The sequence below is a fragment of the Branchiostoma floridae genome, chromosome 10 (assembly GCF_000003815.2).
Source record: "Branchiostoma floridae strain S238N-H82 chromosome 10, Bfl_VNyyK, whole genome shotgun sequence".
Lineage (NCBI taxonomy): Eukaryota > Metazoa > Chordata > Leptocardii > Amphioxiformes > Branchiostomatidae > Branchiostoma > Branchiostoma floridae.
The window spans coordinates 16,265,353-16,279,495 of record NC_049988.1 but is presented as its reverse complement, the minus strand read 5'-3'; the positions used below and the strand labels follow the sequence as shown (position 1 = coordinate 16,279,495).

At 43.9% G+C, this 14,143-nt stretch overlaps 2 protein-coding genes across 2 annotated transcripts; both read right to left on the bottom strand.

Annotated features, from left to right (window-relative positions):
* Nucleotides 1-841: 841 nt before the first annotated feature.
* On the bottom strand, nt 842-6,613 carry LOC118424752 (elongation factor 1-beta-like). Its single transcript, XM_035833485.1, has 7 exons — nt 6,426-6,613; nt 5,625-5,750; nt 4,566-4,692; nt 3,919-3,988; nt 2,470-2,595; nt 1,772-1,839; nt 842-1,504 (listed from the first exon to the last, which is right to left on the bottom strand). The coding sequence occupies exons 1-7, from the start codon at nt 6,503-6,505 to the stop codon at nt 1,418-1,420; spliced, it is 684 nt and encodes a 227-aa protein (XP_035689378.1). The 5' UTR covers nt 6,506-6,613; the 3' UTR covers nt 842-1,417.
* A 1,232-nt stretch (nt 6,614-7,845) lies between these two features.
* LOC118424735 (fibrinogen-like protein 1) lies at nt 7,846-13,190 on the bottom strand. The gene is made up of 5 exons (XM_035833456.1): nt 12,858-13,190; nt 12,227-12,634; nt 10,060-10,256; nt 9,395-9,566; nt 7,846-8,815 (listed from the first exon to the last, which is right to left on the bottom strand). Exons 1-5 carry the CDS (start codon nt 13,173-13,175, stop codon nt 8,648-8,650), a joined length of 1,263 nt encoding a protein of 420 aa, XP_035689349.1. The 5' UTR covers nt 13,176-13,190; the 3' UTR covers nt 7,846-8,647.
* Nucleotides 13,191-14,143: the final 953 nt, after the last annotated feature.

Genomic DNA, 14,143 nt, shown 5'->3' with positions numbered 1-14,143 from the left:
ATTTGCTTTGAAGATCATACTAATTCATATTGAATGTGTAATGAAAGCAATAGCAGAGATGTGTAAGTAATACTATATGTAGGTAAGTATTCTCCAAGCAGAGTTTTTGCTCAGGCAGATAGTAGTGGCAATGGTTCTTAAGGCTGTCTCCTTCCACTATTATCCCTCTGACGGAAACCTCTGCTTGGAGAAAAACAAACAATTGAAAGCTGTGTACCTAAAATGGTCTCAGGGACAGGTTTTATGTACATACCCTAGGAACAAGTAATGTGACAAAAGAAATATTTAACAGAAGCAATGTGCAATAGAAGAGATGTTTACCAAGAAATGTAAAGAGAAATGTTTTTAAACTTAAAAGTGTGTTAACATGTCATGTAACGTTTAGCTAGCAAGGTGACGAATGTAGTTTATGGCAAAAGTGAAGTGCAATTGGTGTATCAAGTATTAGTGTAACAGAGTTATTTTCCTACATGGTGTACAATGCCATGAAAAATATCGAGGTACAGGTCTAAAATACCAGTACACCAATGTCATGTTCCAGTACTGCACACAAATAGACTTATACTCAAACACGGGTATAAATAATTCATATCACGTCTTATTTTAATACCTTAACACAAAGATTAAAATGTAGCACTGGAAAAAGATGAAAATATTGTAAGAATGGTGAATCAGCACCAACTTGGATTTCAGATTCTCTTGAAAATATGGGTTTTCTGCACCTAGAGTTTAATAAACATTCTGGTAACTGTTCACAGTCATGTTTGTGTCATCATTGAACACAGCAGGTAGACTTTAAATGTCAAATTGTTCAGGTACCTGGGAAGAAAGAGTCATCTACTTCATTTTTCAGTTTTATTTCATTTTATTTTGCACAGAGGGTTGGGAACAGACATAGCTGAAGATGGTACACAGCGGCCTCCCTAAAATGACTGTTACAGCTTCACTTTCATCATGTCAACATGTTTTTCAGTTTTTCCAGAGTTGTGTATCAGTCTTTCAGACCAAAGACTCTAATTTAAATTTGGTCACTGACTTCGTAGATCTTTTGACTAGGACGAAGTTGTAGGTTGTCTACCCTATCGCCCCAAATGGCTTTAAAGTGTCAAAGGTCTAGGTAGGTTAGATAGGTGATCAACAAAGGTCATAAAGCTGTTCAAGCCAAGTTCAAATTGGCACAGGGAAATCTCCAAGCAGATCTTACAGTGCCGTAAGATAGTATCACAGCTGGCCAAGGAGTAAAGCCGGCCAAAAGGAGTCAGACGGGCACCGGTAGATGGCTGACCTCCTCTGGCCAGCTATACTTCTTGGGTAGCTTTGATAGCACCTTATGCCACCAGGAATCTGCTTGGAGATTAGGTGCAGGGGACAGCTGATTGTTCAGCTATTGCGAGTGTGCAGAGAGGGCAGAGGAAGACTATATCTTGTTGAAAGCAGCCACATCGACCGACTGGACATAGTCTTCGAAGGCCGTGATGCTCTCTTCCAAGAAATCTGTCCCAACCTGTAAGGAAACCATAACAATTAACAAGATGAAAACAGAGATGTCTACATTTGTACATCCATAATGTTGAGCACATACAGTACCATAGTTAGATAATACCCATAATATAAACAATTTCAAGATTCTTGATCATAGCAACTGCTGCTACTGTTCAATGGCAAACGCTTACACTATACAATCATGGTATGAAATTATATAATGTGACATACATATAATCATATTATAGTATATCATATATTATATCATAATATAGTTTTAGAAATTCACCTTATCATCCTCCACGACACAGCTGATCTGTAGCTTCTTGATGCCATATGCCAGAGGAACCAACTTAGCTGGGGACCAAAAAACAGGCAATTGTTTACTTTATATTCCATTTCATCGGATCAGTTGTAACTTGTAAGACATACATCCAGGGCTGACAAACATACCCAGTGGCTATAAGTATAACAAAGGGTTGGCTATGGTGGCAAAGACAACAAACAGCGTAAATATTAACAGAATATTAAAATCACTTTCTAGATCTCTAACTACCAGTAGCTTCTACCATTTGTTTGTGTTCGAATTTATAGTTCAAACTTTGCTTCAGGGCAATACAATTATCAAGCTCTACTGCATCCATATACAATACACCATGTTTTCTTTTATTTATGTCATACCCAGGTCAGAAAATACTGATTTAATTGCCAAACTACTCATAAAAAAGATAAAATTGTTTTCTTCAAGAACATCAATTCGAGAAAAATTAGATACAAAAGAACTCCAGGCCTTGTGGAGTGCATGGAGTGTGTTCTATTTAATCGATGGAAGCCTCTGTGATACGGAAAATCATCGACCGGTCCAGAACACCTGTATAGAACGTTATCGCGGCACAGGTCTGACATAAATGTATATCTTGCATTAGACAGGACTCCAGGAAAATTGTGGTTACATTTCATCAACAGAAACTTTTAACAAAAACTCACATGTTCCCCACACCAGACCGTCTGTTGCGATGGAGCGGACAGATTTCTCCACTTCTGTCATGTCCGTCTCGTCGTCCCACGGCTTCACATCCAGAATGATCATGGACTTGGCAATGAGGGCGGGCTCTGGGAGGAGGCAAAAACATTTTTTACTTTATTTTGCTGTTCAGGGGTGTCTGTGTGGCACAAAGACTAGAGCGTTGGAATCAGAATCATAAGGTCCTGAGTTCGATACTCACCATGCCCCTGCCCCCATGACGGTGGAGTGACGCCCACCGAGCCTTACGGCTAATCTGTCTAAAGGTGCAAAAAAACACCTACGGATTTGGTGCTGCCAGTGTGTGAACATCTGCACACTTGCCACTAAGACCCGTGAATTTTTTTTTTTTTTTTTTTGCTGTTCAGCAATCAGCATGCACAGACAGGGCTGCCCAACTAGTCCACTGGTAGTGGTGCGTCCAGCTGTATCTCCCATACTTGAAAATATCTCTGACCCACTGTTCTAGCCAGCCTGAAATTTTTTCCATCCCCTGGATTTTGATTTAAAATCTTGTTGAAGGTGCAAGGGCTCTGGGAGGAGGCAAAAACATTCTGCATAAGACATGCATTCATTGGTTTGGCTGTTCAGCATGCACAACAGGTTTTTAGCCAGGCATGCATCAATGCATGACCGGTGCAATGGCCGAGTGGGTAGAGTGTTCGCCTTGCATTCGGTAGGTCGTGAGTTCGATCCCCGGCCGAGTCATACCAAAGACTCTAAAAATGGTACATGCTGCTTTCTCTGCTTAGCACTCAGCACTAATGGGGAAGAGTATGGAAGTAAAACACACATCACTACCAGCGGACCAGCCCCCTGCTGTAGTGACTTGCACAAATGTGTGGCCAAAGGGCTTCGAAGTGGAGATGGGCGCCACCCTACGCATCCGTAGATGTATGGGCAAACTTTAATTTTTAACATGCATCAAGGCGTCAAATAAATAGTTCTAAATATAATAAGAAATTGGACGCACTAGACGCACTGAAGAGGCCATTACACTGAGGAGCAGATCCTCTGACAGGCATGACCAGGGATGACATGTTGAAGACTGTGACCTCTCTGACAATAATTTGCCCCTCGTATTACCTCAGAATGCACAATTTTAACTTAAAATTCTCTCAAACCCCGAACCTTAGTACAGAACGTCAATGCCCCCTGACCACCCTACAATGCTCTTGTGTGTAGCATTCACTGCGTGGTGAATTTCAGTCACTAAGAAATTTGGACTCCCCATAATAAAATCCTAGCCAAAAGCCTGATTCACAGCCAGGGCTGCCCAACTAGTCCTCCTGTAGTGGTGTGTCCAGCTTTATCTCCAGTCCTGTTCTTGAAAATATCCCTTACCAAAGCTAAGTACTCATCTTAACCTGAGTGAAGTTAAGAAAGTACATGTATAGATCGGTATCTCTTACTTTTGGATTTCTTGGCTGCGTAGGCGGCCAGACGTTCTTCCTTCAGCTTTTCTGCTGCAGCAGTTTCGGCCTGAGAAGAAACAGAAAACTTTAACGCTGGAGACGTAAAAAATTTCAAAGGTATAACACATCTTCCTTATACCGCGACTACTACTTCTAGTCTACTGTCAGTCAGTCTACACATGACAATGAAGACTACCGTACTCATTCATTACCCATCTCCCTTATACAAAACACAAAATAACATTAACAATGTACAACACAACAGGAATAAGGACTGAATTTCTGAGAGAAGGAAAAAAAGTTTGAATGAATGAATAACTACTGAAAGTTAGGGATTTTTTTACAACAAGGGAACAGGGGTGCTGCGCCATCATGCCCCCGTACCCTGGGGAGCAGATCCTCTGACAAGCATAAAATTTGATTGACCAGGTATCACATGTGGCCACAGTCTTCAACCGTGACCTGTCTGATAGTAATTTTGGCTCCTGGAAGCCATAGAATGCTTCATTTTAACTTAGAATTATCAAAAAGTCCACACCCAGGTAGTCAGAAAACAATCTCCCCCACTTGGTGACGCCCTCTTGCAATTTTTTTTCTAGAAAAACCCGAGTGTTATTCATTAATTCATTCACTCATTTTCTCACCTCATCATCGGACCCGAACAGATCGATATCATCATCGTCGTCATCATCATCATCATCGTCCCCGGCAGCAGCAGGTGCCCCGCCCTTCGGTCCATAGTTCCCGAGCGGCTGCTTCACTCCAGGCCAGCTATGAAACACAAGGGGGCAGTTTGGCATCAATATAACATCCATCAACCTTTATGTCCCTACTAGGGGTGGGTACCAGTACAGAAAATTCAGAACCTGGACCTGATTCAGTATGTGAGAACTTGTGAATGGACGGTACTAAAAACAATGGTCCATTTTGCTATAAAGAAATGTTTAGTGGAGTATTCAACTCCCACTGGCATTTTAAAATCCTACAAGGCTAACTGCCTCCATAGGATTGACTGAAAAACTTGGTAAAAGGTCCAACATCCAGTCCATCAATTTTTTAGGTCCGTTTTTTCCGGACTGGTCCAATATAAGAAAAAAACGGTTTTGTACCAGTATGGTTACCCACCCCTAGTCCCTACAGTTAATCTCCAAGCAGATCCTACGGTAGCATAAGATAGTATCAAAAGCTGGTAGAAGAGTAAAAGCCGGCCTAGGAATAGGAGTGTGTTTGGCTACTGCTGGCTGATGACTTCCTTTGGCCCGGCTGTACTCCTCATTTGGCAGCAAGACAACAAGAAAACGGTACTAAATAGGCAGCCCAATAAAAACACCTAAAAAAAAACGTCTAAAAACAGCCTGAGTTTAACCTCTGCTTGGAGAGTAGGAAATAGTGTTTCAGAGGGTCTAGATTTCAAACTTTTACAGAACCCCTAAGATCCACAGGATTTCCATTCAAAATCCTGGGGACGGAAAAAAATTCAGGCTGGCTAGAACACTGTATTGCATCCTCACCTCTAATATCCAAGCAAATCCTATGGTAGCATAAGATAGTATCAAAAGCTGGCAGAGGAGTAAAGCCGTCTTAGGAGTGTGTTTTGCTCCCGGACAAATGGACACCTCTTGGCTGACTACACTCCTTGGCCAGTTTGGTTGGTACTATCTTATGCCATCGTAGGATCGGTTTGGAGATTAGTATTTACTCACCTCTGCATCTCCGGCTTCTTGTAGGATGACATGTGGTTGAACCAGCGCAGTGCATGGCACAGGTCAGCAGAGGGCGCTCCTGACATGGCCTCAAACACCACCACATCGGCCTGGGAGGGGACATACCTGTGGCAAGAAATATCAATATGTCAATCAATAAAGACTATCTAAATATATTGGACTTACTGCACTCTTTAATTCTTGATTGAAAAGACAATTCATTAAAGCTATACAGTTTCAGTTTTACAGCTTTTCATTAGACGAGATCTGTGCCGTGTTGGATTTATACTAATTATAGCGTACATCTGTGAACCATGATTAGAGGATTCAAATTATAATTAGTATGCTGAATTGATCCATCAATGAATAGATATCATCTGTAAGCGATATAATTTTATAATTTATATGGTCACCGTCTCAAATCATGATTAAGAATTTTGATATAGATGGGCGCCGGCCATTCAAGAAAGTTCTATCCAACCCCCAAGATCGTATCACTATCAGTACATTATCGCACTTTTTGAGGCTACATCCAGGATTTTCTTGGCAATTGCACGAGCCTTCCAATTTTTAAAAAAAGACCACTATATTCCTATTTTCATATTTTATTTCATGTCATTTATCAATAATTGTAAGTCTGTTACTTTACCTAAATACCACCGAACATGCACAAACTAATGTAGTGCATTACGCAAGTAAAGCAAATATAAAATCTGCACATGTGGCATGCCCCCCTCCCACCCCGGCACACATGCCATGGCCGGAAAAGAAACGTCAGAAAAAAATCCCATTTCTACCCACCCTTCGATGTAACTGCGGTCTGCAAGGAAGTCATTCAGCTGCTTCTGACCGTCCTTTGATTTGATGTTACCAAATCCCATCTTGGAGTGTTTTTCTGGCGTTTTTAGACCAAAAATCTAGGAGCTGGGGAGAAATTCGCCTGGAATCGGACCGACCCACGAGTGAAAGGACTGAACCGAACGTGTGCGGTGACGAAATCACTTAGTGGAATTCTAGCCAATCAGCTGTAAGCTACTGAGTGATACTGACCAAGCGTTCATGAGTTTAGATTCAACGTTCGGGGGTACAAGCAAACATGCGAGGTACGTAGTTTTCTCGTATTTTAGCGCATTTTCTGCACAGGACAACGGAAATCCTTTAGACAACTTATTTTTTCCAACAACAAGGAACTTAAATAAGCCCGCGGCAGTATACCATTGTCTCTGTTTTACCTTGTTGAAGCAAAATGACTCCGAGCATACCTTGTGTAGTTTTAGCTACAGCCGCTAGAGGGCCACTCAGTTTGACAGAAAGATGACACAGAAATGGCGGCATTTCAAAAAGTCTATGTTGAAACTTGAAAAGACAACGGTAAGTTCAGGTCCTATCAAATCCTAATGCATCGTCTTACTTATGGTGTTATGGTGGGAACGTTTTGTCAGTGGAAAGGGACACGGTAGTACTGTCAGAAAAGATCAGAAACGGACAATTCGTCGAACATTTGGCCCCCACCACACCCAACCTACACAGCCATGCATTTCCCGAAATGGTGGATCACCTACTTTGAACTGCTGATGTAAACGTGTGTTATTGGATTTTGCTTTCATGTTGTGTTATTATATGCCTTAATGTTCATGAGTAGTAGCGTGAACATTCTGCGTTTAGGACAGCCTTATTATTACCCAATAAAGGGTATCCACTGACTGTGGTTCAAGGTAAAGAAATGTTACCATGATCATGACGAAGTGCTGAGGAACAACCTACTTGCGTAAAGTGGGAGTACTCCACACGTTATTGCGTTTGTTTGCTTGTTTGTTTGTTTGTTGCAAATAACGTGTTATATGAATGGTAAAATATTGAATCAAGACTTTGACAACAGACCACAAATAAAGTGATCCTATTGAAGTATGAGGGGGATGTGTATATTCTAATATAATTCAGAATAACTAATATACATCCTCATCTATGAGTCGGGGACCATGGTTGCCTCTAGCACCAGCATCCTCCATCCTTCTCTGTTCTTTGCCTTCTGTGTGCAGTCAGCTACCTACCTACCTCCCAAGTCCCCTGACTTCCAGGTCCGTTTGGGGGGACAGAGCTGTCTCCAGATTCGGCGCTCTTCCGGCAGACTGAGTATTTCAAGCAGTACTATTCTACTGATGTAAACGCCATTGCCTCTCTAGCTATGACTTTTTTTTTCAATAAACAATCACTCACATTCCATTCCAAAAGAAAAACAAAAATTTATTGAATATCGTGGATAGCACATGTAAGTACAACTGAGTGTTGCTAAATATGGCCGGTCGCCGATGTGTAGATCATCGAATCATCAACTCAGTTCTGTTCAGTTCCATCTTTTTCTTAACTTGACATCAAATGTATCATGTTCTATACACAGCTTCAGTAAAAAAAGTACATGAACATTTGGTACATTCACTGTAGCCAACAAACAACACCTCTTGAATACAGTACATTGAGGTCGCCACATTCCATACACACTTCTTTTTTGTTGCATTGAGCCAAAACAGAGAGCTCAGTTTAAGAAGATGAAAGTTAAAGAAAGTTAGAACTTTAATTTGAATTTATTTACGGCTTTGTTTGTCTTTCTGTTTTTTATTGACGAAACTACCAATTTAGTTTATGTTTTTGTAGTAGTACATACTCTGTTAAAGTTAATAAGCTCTTTAACGTGTTCATTGGATTGTCGATTGTTTTGCGATGCCAGTTACCACATAGATACGTAAAAGCGTTACTGATGCTACAAAGAACACTAGTGCTATCATATCTAATCTTTGCATAAACAAGATGCCAAGGAATGTCTCATTAACATCATCGCACCCTATTAGGGCCAGGCTTCGCAGACGGCTGTCTGGCAGTGATTCTATCACCTCATTTGTAAAAACAAACAATGTAGAACAAAACATACATTCGATAGATCGCATACCAGTCAACGCTCTTCCTCTCGCACAAAGGTTTAACCCTTTTCACGCTATTACACACACGCTTGCACGTCCATGTCCTACTTAGAAATCTTTTGGCCTGATTTTCATGGCCGTTTCCTTCAGAGAATACTCCCAGCCCTTCCACTTGGACCAGTACACACCCTTGCCGTAGGCACAGTAGAAGCCACAGTTGCCGAGGTACTCTCCGTTCAGGTCGGTGTGGCTGCAAGATCCGTACCACCAACCACCCTGAAAAATGGAGAGAAATGCTGAAAATTCATTTCGACTGGGGGTGACACAGGTTATCTGGCACCTATGATCCGCTGCTGTGGTGACGTGGTTCCGACGTCACATCAATTCAATACAAGTACAGCTAACTAGAACAAACTTTTGAGGATCTTATGCAAATGTGACTCAAATGTAAATCATACAGATCAGCCATTTTTTCTAATTAGCTGTAGTTGTATTGAATTGTTCTGCCAGTTTATTCTAGTGACGTTGAAGAAGAGTGATGGATGTCTCTCGAAACGTCTGGAAGTAAATCTCCGTTTCTTATCCAGTTGCAGAGATTGAATTACCTAGGTAAATATTGTTTACATGGATGTCTATTATTTATTTTTATTTATTTGTTCAGCTGTTTACAAACAGCCAGGGTTGCCCAACTAGCCATGGGCTATTGCCAAGGGCTAGCCCTGATTGGATGTCTAACCTTCATAAACGTAAACTAACAAAGATGAATCGACATATGAATGGACAGATACATGAAGATATCGTTAGAACAAATCGAGTTAGAACATAGAACATTACGGAATGCTGGCTAAGTGTTACCTGGCCGAAGTCTGCGGCACAGTTCTTTATCCTGTTGGCGTCGTTGTCTCTGTCGATGGTGGAGAACTTTTGTCGGTCGTTGCCGTACAGGAGACCGATGGTCATGGTGTCCCCAGCGTTACCCGAGTACCCGCCCTGGCTCAGCTCGTACAGTTTGCTCTCATCGTGGATTCTGTGATGAAAGACGATAATAAAAGTTTTAACTCCTTTCACCAACACAAATATGTAATTTCTTACCGATGCTTTAGGACCGGTACCGCATCCCTTTCAATGTTTAGCTGCATTGGGAAGTAGAACTAGTCAGCACTGCCCTAAGGAGGACTAACAAAACGTTGGTATGTGAATATTTCTTGGTTGTGCGTCCCGAACTTTCGACGGGCATTCGAATTTATAAGGATCAAATCCGTAAGTCGTAAGTACCGCCTCCGTACGAACCCGTATGGAATCCGACGGATATTGGAGGCAAAACTTTGTGTGCCATCGGGCTGCGGATTTGCCCCCGTACGTGCCAATTCGGGCGACGCGCCTGCCCTGTACAGCCTGAACGTTTTCAGAAATACGTGGCGGACGTGGACTCCCCAAAAAACGTACAGACAAATTGCACATACGGCGGGTTGTGCCCTTAGCTTAATACAATGGGTGTCATTATTATTACAAGTACGTACTTGAATCTGCTGTATTTGGCATATCGGGACTCGCCCTCCCAGTTGGTGAGGTCAATCCTGAGCTCATAGTCTCCCTGGCTGCTGGTGAGGTGGTGGATGTTGTCGTTCCCCAGCCAGTACTCGCCGCTCGCCTGCCCGAACCCGGCCTTGTAGTCCGCCCAGCCTCGGTTGAACGCGACGCTGCCGTCTAAACGGCGCTGTGAAGAACAGGATACGACAGGTGTTCAATACGTTTTTTAACTAAAAAAATTATCTGTTACCGAGAAATCAAGACCATAGCATGTCCATGTCAAAAGATAAAGAAATAGAAGTTCTGCTGCAGTACCAAGGTCACATACTAGGGGGCCCATAATTGACCTTGGAATGACAGGTTTTTTTGTGCTTATGGACAGACGAGGACAATGTGGCACTGCACTCAAGTTAGTAACTTATATTAACAGTGTCACATACACAGTACAGACAGCCTAGAAGGTAAAGGTAGTCTTTTCTTTTACCTCCCCAAAGTCAGGTACCCATTTTTACACCTGGGTGAAGCGAGGAAGGTCATTTTAAGTGCCTTTCCCAATGGCACAACGTCGGTGGCACGGTGGATATCGAACTCGGGACCTATAGATTCCGAGCCGAACGCTCTACCAGTCACGACGCCACACATGACGCCACGACAGGCGTTCAATACGTTTTTGTACTCAATAAAAAAAGCTATCTGTCACTGAAAAATCAAGACCATAGCATGTCCAGGTCAAAATATGCAAAAGAAAGCCTCTAGGGGACCAATAATCTGACCATTTCTTTATTTTGCAAAAACATCTATCCACATAACAAATAACAACTTCTCTATGTTGGTCACAAGCAGAAACGCCCCCCCCCCCCCCCACACAAACACCCACCACCACCATCACCACCACCACCAAAAAAAAATTCCATTCTCTAACAACGGTGTCTGTTTGAGTCCAAAGCCCAATGTGTGGCTTGTCTCCGTCAATGCCCGCACGGAGGATTTAAGTTCTTAAGTCAGATTTCCGAAGCCCTTCAATACAGTCTTACGTTTCTGGCATCGTCCCAATTAAGATTGTCAGGTTAAACTAATATAAATCAGTCTAAATCCTGTTTGCAATAGGGCTTAAGTAGTAACGCTTCGCTTTCTAATTTCCACTAGGGCGCACAAACATCATATTCAATGTTTTATATTTCTAACCCCGCAGTGCCACAAGGGAGCCCCAAGGACAGTGAGAAGCCACTTTAAGATCTTAATCATTTTGAAATCCAGAAAGTTGCAAACCGGCGTTCATTGCAATCTCATTCACATTCGGAGTCCCTGGAAAATGGCATTTAATTTTGTGCTGTCGTGACGTGCAACTTGGCATGTGAGCATTGCGGCCATGGCAAGGTTATGGGTTCGAGTCCAATCAACGTACTTGAAGTCTTCTCTGGAATGTTCGAACTTGAACCGTGTCAGATTGATCAAGAACAGCGAGTTCGTGTTTTAGGTTTTCTGCGTTTTGTAGAAATACTTCGAAAATGCAAAGAATGCAGCCAATTGGAAATGATCCAATAGATAGAATTCAGAGGAGCGAAGAAGTAGTTAGATTCGAGCCTGGGTGATTTTTCATGCCGTTGGGTTGATTTTGATGGAAAGTTAGGCATGGTGATACTTCATATAGCTTTTTAACTTTTTAACGGGGGGCGACATGTACATGTGAAAGAACCTCACACACTTATCGAGAAAGAGTAGGTCAGACCAAGGACTTGGTCAGACGCGGTGATTTGCGCTAATTAAGATCCATGGTGTGTGTTGCACCGTCAGCTATGGCCCCTGCCACATTCGTCGTGTCTTTGTCGTACATTGGCAGATGGGAAACATTCCTAGGATAGTCTGGCACGTGCCGTTCGATTTAGCTGTCTCGTTACGAAAAAGGTGGATCGCGTGCTGTTCCCTACCCAGCTATATTCCTCTGGCCGACTTACTCCTCTATTTGTTCCATTTCTACGATTTAACAGCGATCCGGAGTCTGGTAGAGACTAGAAAAAGACTGCCTTAGTCGTTGGTGGATTTGTTTGGTTCATAACTCTCCTGCTCCTCTCCTGTACGACAACCTACGACGAGTGTACCCACCCGTCCCAAACATTGCGCTTCGAGTTCGACCGACAAGAGAGGGTTGTCTCCTACCTGAATGAGCGTCCAGCCGCCTCCGTCGGTCTCCATGTCGCAGTAGACCTCGATCGGGGCGCGGACTCCTGCGGGGAAGATCTGGTACACTCCGCTGGCCCTCACGCCTCCCCGCTTGAACAGCGCGGAGCAGTCCTTACGGTTCGGGTCCCCGCCACCCGTGGCCACGACCGGCGGAGGCTGCGGCCGTCTTGGCGGAGGCTGCGGCCGCCCGTGCGGAGGCTGCGGCCGCCCGTGCGGAGGCTGCGGTCGCGGCTGCGGCTGTCCGGGTGATGGTTGTTTGTTGGACCACTCTCGTAGGGACGTCAGGATGGAGGTGGATGACGAAGAGGAGGAAGAGGAGGAGGAGGATGGTGTAGACGAGGAGGAGGAGGTATCACCACCGGCGCTACAGGAGGAGGAGCAACGCTGGGGAAAGACGAAAGAAAAGTTTACACGCTTTTACACTCCCATTAGAAAATCTCCTTTTCGTTTGAAAGAGGATCTTAAAAGAACTTGGGAGTCCAGAAATGACTTCTTCCCTTGGCCAAGACCCACCCAGCAAAATCGCTAACTCTCTAGTGTTGCTGTGCACTAACAAACCAGAATTCAAGCACACGGTGATCTCTGCGAAATCCTATATGTAACTCACGCCTTCGAGTTCTCTGATCTTGTCCTGCATTTTCTCCAGCTCCGTTAGTCTGGTCTCGAGCGCGGCGATCCTGGCCGTCTCCTTAGCCCTGTCGGCTGGTGTGGGCCAGATGATCTTACAGGACATCTGCCCGCTGTAGTCCACATGCCCTTCCACCAGCGCAGGGCCCATGGTCTGGTCCTGGGCGCTCACGAGTGTGCCGAACAGCAGGCAGCACGCGGCGGCCAGCAGCGCTCCTCTCAGAGAACCCTCCATCCTGGATGTACGTTGGGCGATGGGCTGCGGACTACTGGAGGTGGTCCGGACCTGCAACGTCATTTATAGTCCGCGCAACATGGTAGCCTCGAAAACAGCCACATTGGCAGGCTTGTCGATGCTGCAATGTTTGGGCAAACACTCATCTCTGACGGGCTCTGGTGGACTACGTAGTCTAGACCTTTGACAGCCAGGTGTACGTGACAGTAAAAAGGCACAGTACCTCATCTTTCCCTAGATAACGGCAAAACGAAAACGCCTCCTGCGTTACCTGCTATAGAGGTTATGCGCATCACGCTGTTGGCATAGCCCAGAAACTGTCAGTGATCTCGTGTACTTGCGTGTAACTCATTACATGCCGTCCTCAGTGGCCGATGTAATTCCGTTCTGATGTTGTGTTTCTGCGTGCCAAAAACGACGCAATGTTGTCTTCGCCAAGTGGTGAAATTATGTGATGCAAACAACATGTGGTGAACAATTTGGAACTCGTTGGAACAGTGTACAATTTTCGACAGACGGACAAGGTCACGAGTTCCACATCAACAGTTAGCCCATGTTAACTGCAGCACGGCGAAGATAGTAAGATCACTTCGTCTCATTTACACTGAGAAGCGTTGAAGAAATTCTTTCCCCCAGTCTTTCAAGCAATGTCCGAAGGGATCTACCTGACAGTAGATGCCTTGTCAAAAACCTGTATACTGATTGAAATTGAAAATGATAATTATTTACATGTTTTATCACTCAAACGCCGATAAAGAAGCAATGTTTATGTCAACTGACACTCTTTTGATTCCTTGTGTGATAGGCGGCAGTGGCACCTCCTTACCAACTATGTCGAACCTGATATTCGCTCAAGCATGGAAGACGAAGAGGCAACTATCGGTCAAACAACAAGTGGTCGGGGAGGGGGAAAGGTCTACCCCTGGGGCGTGGAGACATCTGTTGGGGTCAGGTAGGTCGAGACAAAGTTTGAAGGCATCAGGTCCCCCTGTGTATCTGTGTCGGTAACAATCAGGCGGTACGCCGTCTAC